The 6,104-nt window shown below is 32.5% G+C and overlaps 1 protein-coding gene across 1 annotated transcript; it reads left to right on the top strand.

Annotated features, from left to right (window-relative positions):
- The first annotated feature begins 3,355 nt into the window (after window positions 1-3,355).
- LOC101268144 (large ribosomal subunit protein eL8y) lies at window positions 3,356-5,552 on the top strand. Its single transcript, XM_004230069.5, has 6 exons — window positions 3,356-3,493; window positions 3,582-3,831; window positions 4,543-4,712; window positions 4,797-4,925; window positions 5,000-5,092; window positions 5,177-5,552. Exons 1-6 carry the CDS (start codon window positions 3,491-3,493, stop codon window positions 5,306-5,308), a joined length of 777 nt encoding a protein of 258 aa, XP_004230117.1. The 5' UTR covers window positions 3,356-3,490; the 3' UTR covers window positions 5,309-5,552.
- Window positions 5,553-6,104: the final 552 nt, after the last annotated feature.

Consider the following 6,104-nt stretch of genomic DNA (forward strand, 5'->3'; position numbering starts at 1 on the left):
TTTTATTTAAAACGAAAAAAATTAAAAAGATATCATTTTATTTAAAGATACATTTAAGTTATTTAACATCAGAAATTGATTCCTGCTACCAATAATTTTTAGACCTTAACCTCCACATCCACCACCGCATCCGCCGCCTCCACATCCTCCACCTCCGCCGCCACATCCTCCGCCTCCACATCCATCACCATCCGCATTACCTCCGCTGCCACAGCCACCACTTGTCCCTCCTCCATTATAAGCACTATCAATAACAACAGCGCTGACAAGTGTTGCAGCAGCAGCACCTAGAATAACCATTCCACCATCTCTCATTGCTGAATTGTTCTTGGGTTTAATTTCGCCCTTTTCAACATCGCGATTCGTTGATAAAGGCTTCGGCGGTGGAGGAGTAGCCGGAGAACCACCAGTCACACTCCAAATCACTGGGTGACTCTTCTTTTTCTTTCGGCAAAAACAACACAAAATTGCATATGCTTTCATCTTTCGAAAATTCAATTAACTTGTTAATTGGTGCTGTACTAAAAATCCTAATTTGTCATGCTTTTATAGCATCAACAAAGTCAGTACAACTTGCTAAATTAAATTCTGTACAAATGAAGATTAGAATATTATTATACCAAATAATTATATCTTGGAAAAGAAATTTTCCACGGTAGACTTTGTACTCCCTTATTAAATTAATATAAATATTCTCTTATCTAATCAGAAATGTATAAAGAGGTAAGGCTCAGGCACGTTCCTCACGGTTAGGACTGTTGATGACGATTCGCTGGTAACGGCTTCGGCCGCGGAGGAATAGCCGGAGAATCACCGGTCACAGTCGGAGTCAGTGGAGGACTCTTCTTCTTTCGGTAAAAACAACACGAAATTAAAACTACAACTGCTGCCACAGATCCAACGACTATGTTCGTAATGGCATGCGATTTCATATTCTAATTGTTAATCGGTGCTCTGCTGAAAATCCTTTTCTCATGCTTTTATAGCATCAAACAAAGTGTTTTAGAGTTTTGTATTGATTTTCTACAAAAGGAAAATCAAAGTATTAATTTCAACTTTTCAAAGAAAAATATAATTTTTTAACATTTAGTTTATTAAAAATTGGAAATAGAAATCTATATTCTTATAAAAAAAACACAATAACATCTAAGTTTGTTTATGAGAGATTTATTTTTAATAGTTTTAATATTTTTTTATATTAATTTTTATATAATAATACTATATTTTTAGTATAAGATTTTATCATCTAATTTATCAAACAAATAATATATAATTATAAGTTTTCACACAACGTCCTAATTACTTTCGAATCCGAGCAGATTGTGTAACCAACGCAGTACTGCAACTTCAATTTTCTATAAAAGTTTGTTGAACAACTTTGGCAAGTTCATCCATATCCAATCTTCAACATCCTGGTTCCCTATTACTATATATTTTTGAGCCTTAACTCAATAAATATTGAAGACACTGCCAAATAATTAGACCTTGGGAAACTGGTGGAAATTATCTGCAGTAGAGTGTAGACTTTTGGCTTTTTAAGGTAGTATATACACTGTATATTTTCTTATTGCAGAAGAAAAATAAAGGAGGAGTCATCACAATTATGACTTTGTAGTTGAGTGGAACAAAAACAAAGTAAAAATGATGTGAAATGACAAATATTAATAGTGTACGTTTAATTTAGCTATAATTTTGAATATTTTATAAATTATAGTTATAGCTCTAGTTATTTCTGATTTGTGGCTATAGTTTCTTAAAATTTGCTTTTAATTTATATAATTCAATTTCTGTTTATATAAAAGCAAAATTTACATATGTAACAAATCAATTTTTATGCGTATTTATAAATGATTAGTGGGTCGAATCGGGTTTAAATTGATTAATTTAAGTAAATCGGGTTATTTTTGTTAATTTAAGATTTTTCATTCAATTGAGAGATATATGAGACAAGTTTAAAGATGGCAAGGGCACTTCATTTTAACGGAAAGGATATATTTAACTAATAAAATAAAATCAATGGATATTTTTAATCCTTTTCCTTCCATTTTTACTTAACATGTCTTTTCTATATTAAGTACTAAATTTTTTGGAGAATTAGTAATTATCATAAAGGGTAAAATATAGAGAAAAAGATGATTGTCTTATCTTAACTTGTCCAAATAAATAATTAAAAATAAAAAAATATTCTAAAATATTGGACTAATAAAATATGACATAGGAAGTGGTAGATTTTTAGATCATCGTTGATGGTTGCTGAATTATTTTTTATTAGTTACTTATATATAGTACTTTTATATTTAAAAATAAATTTATATTCAAATTTTAATTTATATAACCAAACACTACAAATCAATTAAGTGAACATTTAGTCTGCTTTGATTCCAGTTTTTTTATTATTGGTTACATTGAATTATTTTTTATTTTCTATATAGCTACGCATTGAATGAATACCTAATACTTTTATGTATACGTGATTGTTCATATATTTATGCAAAAACTAATTAATTTGGTGTATTCGAATTTTAAGCGTGAATATACATATCTTAGTTAATTCCGATATGCATACATTGTAATTGATAACATAAATTTAAATGTATACAACTACTAATCGAATGAATTTTCATTACTTTACCTACACACAATCGAAAACTATATAATTGGAAAAAAAATTGGATTTATTAGTTAACAAAATTAAAATCAATTGAATGAATCCATTGTAATTAATATTTGTTAGAACAACCACCCTTTTCATGGAATGATCCACAAATTTATATTTACTATCTCATTCTCCTTTGATGAATCAAAATAATCAAAGATGTCATTGATATCTTGATGATCGTTATTAATCTGTATTGTAATTTGTATTTTTGAGTACGTCGTTTTAATTTTTGATTGGAGAATTTTATTAAAATTAAATTGCCATATTTTCAATACAGGAGTAAGAAATACAGATGTAATTTTTTATCCACATCTCCTTGTTTATTGTCATTGGTTATATGGCGAAAAGAAATCCTATTGAAATATTAACGAGATAATTATATATAATAGCAAACTAATAACCTAAAATAAATGGAGTAACTATGGTTTGATTATACAATTGTATATATATATAGCGAATTACACAATTTTATGTTTGCTATGGAGCGCAATTATACAAACCTTGCTATAGCATATAAATATGAATTTTTTGTTTGCTATATGTCAAAGTTGCCCTTTATTAATATATTACCTTTTTGGGTTAAATATTTATCAATTTATTTATTTATTGTTAATTAATGTTGGGCTATACCTTGCCAAGCGTATAAAGTAGACTAACAATTGTCTAAATAATGTCAACTCCGTCCAGGCCCAAATTCACAATAGTTGGGTTAGGCCCAGTTAAGAAGCGTCGAAAAACATCATAAACCCTAAAAACTCATTTATCATCAGTTTCTGTATAACAGAGTGTTCTTCTCCCTTGGGGTTTGTTCATCAGATCTTGAGAAAAAAAATGGTATGCTCTAGCCATGGTTACATTTTCTCTTTAGTATTCATTTTCGGAATTTGTATTGACGTTTTGTGCTTTTTTTCTTCTTCTGTAGGCTCCAAAGAAGGGTGTTGCAGTAGCAGCAAAGAAGAAGCCGGAGAAGGCGAAAGCGGTGAATCCACTGTTTGAGAAGCGGCCAAAGCAGTTCGGTATCGGTGGGGCGCTGCCGCCGAAGAAAGATGTAACAAGGAATGTAAGATGGCCTCGGAATGTTGTCCTGCAAAGGAAGAAGAGGATTCTCAAAATGCGATTGAAGGTCCCTCCTGCTCTTAACCAGTTCACCAAAACCCTTGACAAGAACCCCGGTCAGTATACTATTATTAACCTGCGTTTTTCGTTAATTAGTTGCTCTAAACTTCTCGTATAGTTATACAATCAATATTCTATGTCCGATCCTCTGTATTTGCAGCTAAATCTCTGGCCTCTATATATTCATTACAGTCGATTTTGATTTAGTCCAGCTACTTCCTATAACGTGTTGTACTTGAAACTATAATGTTTGTATCCATATACGTTTGAACTAATATGAACTATGCCTCACATTGTAATTAATGTCAATTGAATGTGTGGTTGTTGTGCTTGGCTTATGGATTCATATGATTTCAATTTTGTTACTTCTCAGTTAAAGTTTGCAAATACTTTGGCTTTTGCTGGTTAAGCAATATGGATAACATATCCGGTCTCACAAATCTGACCTGAAACTGTTGTTGGCTTATCTCATAGTTCCATTAACCATTTCGCTGACTGAGTTATTGCTGTTCCTTCTTGAATTCACGAGGGAATCGTCGTCTTCGTATTTTGGAGAATTAGAATTAGTTTAGCAATACGACTATTATGTTTTGATGGTTCTATAATGTGGCTGCTGTGTACAACCATTATGTCTTTCCATTTCTCTAGTAGACCGAATTGATAGTATTGTCTAACCGCTCTCAACTCATCTTTTGTACTGTTTTACTTGCATGAGGTGTTTTGTTTCACTAATATGTATTCAAATTCTTTGTCCTTTGAACTTGCAGCTACAACCCTTTTCAAGATGCTTCTTAAGTACAGGCCTGAGGACAAAGCTGCAAAGAAGGAGCGTCTTGTCAAAAGGGCTCAAGCTGAAGCAGAAGGAAAAACTCCTGAAACAAAGAAACCCATTGTTGTGAAGTATGGGCTTAAGCACATCACTTACCTTATTGAGCAGGTTTGTTTAGGTCTTGCAAATTGTCTTTTACTTACTCAAGCACGTTTGTTTAGCTTTCTAACTTTTTCAATTGATGTCCTTTAGAACAAAGCTCAGTTGGTAGTGATTGCTCATGACGTGGACCCAATAGAGTTGGTTGTCTGGCTTCCTGCGCTATGCAGAAAGATGGAAATTCCTTACTGCATTGTGAAGGGCAAAGCTCGTTTAGGATCGGTAAGAAGTAGTACCTAGTTTGTATTGTCATGCTTCCCAACAGTTTGGTTACTGATATTGATGACTCTGCACAGATCGTGCATAAGAAAACTGCTTCAGCCTTGTGTTTGACAACCGTGAAGAATGAAGACAAAATGGAGTTCAGCAGAATTTTGGAGGCCATTAAGGTATAACTCTTTTAAAGGCTTGTTTGGTTTGCATTTTGCTGTAAATCTTCTAGGATGGCTTTTGATACTTGTTAACTTTTTCAGGCTAACTTCAATGACAAGTATGAAGAGAACAGGAAGAAGTGGGGTGGTGGTATCATGGGCTCTAAGTCACAGGCCAGAACCAAGGCCAAGGAAAGAGTTCTTGCCAAGGAAGCTGCCCAGAGATTGAACTAGGAGCTTGCTGTGATACTATACACTGCAATTTGATTAGTGAGATTCTCTGCCAAGTTTTGTATTTGGTTCACATGCTTCACAATGTTAAAGATATTAGTTTGACAATTACCCCCTTTATGTTTGCCTTGACAAATGCTTTATCAGACATTTTTGTTAGATATTTTGTTGAGTTGATTTTTTTATGGCACCGAATTCTGCAGTTATTCAGATTATTACTACAGTAAACTACAACTTCTATCTTCAATTAGTGCTTACTCTTGTTTATTAATCTCTTCCTGCTACCTTGGTTATCAATTGTTCTGCTCTATTATTCATATCTGGCTCTACATTTAAGCACTGTACGTGCTTCAACTTGTTGATATGATTCATAGGATCCACTGTTTGACCTACTCATCTTAGTTTATTAGATATTGCATTGCCCTGATGTGTTTTGACATTGAATTGATCTGTTCCATACATGTCTGGAAAATGGACACTAAAAAAAACACTCTTTTCTCTATCTTATTAGGCTAGTTATTGGTTCAAAGTAAATGGAAAAACGATGAATCGAATAATAATACCTAGAAACGTTTTTTGCTGGTATGTATGCATATTAAGCGAATCTCTTAATTTATTGTACACTAAGCTAGTTAAGTGTACAATAAATATGATTACTAGAGTACAAGATAGAATCTTATCATTGATTTACAAATCTAAAAATACAGATTCTTAATTTTCGAATGAATTGAAGGTTTTTGTATTATTCACACAATTTTTTTAGTAGGGACTTCTCATACATAGGAAATAGTAATTTGCG

Source organism: Solanum lycopersicum, chromosome 1 (genome assembly GCF_036512215.1).
Source record: "Solanum lycopersicum chromosome 1, SLM_r2.1".
Taxonomy (NCBI): Eukaryota; Viridiplantae; Streptophyta; class Magnoliopsida; order Solanales; family Solanaceae; genus Solanum; species Solanum lycopersicum.

Excerpts from the sequence above, each read along its gene's own strand:
- LOC101268144 (XM_004230069.5), top strand. Across the intron at positions 3,832-4,542 it reads AACCCTTGACAAGAACCCCG|CTACAACCCTTTTCAAGATG; the intron begins GTCAGTATACTA and ends TTGAACTTGCAG. Across the intron at positions 4,713-4,796 it reads TCACTTACCTTATTGAGCAG|AACAAAGCTCAGTTGGTAGT; the intron begins GTTTGTTTAGGT and ends GATGTCCTTTAG.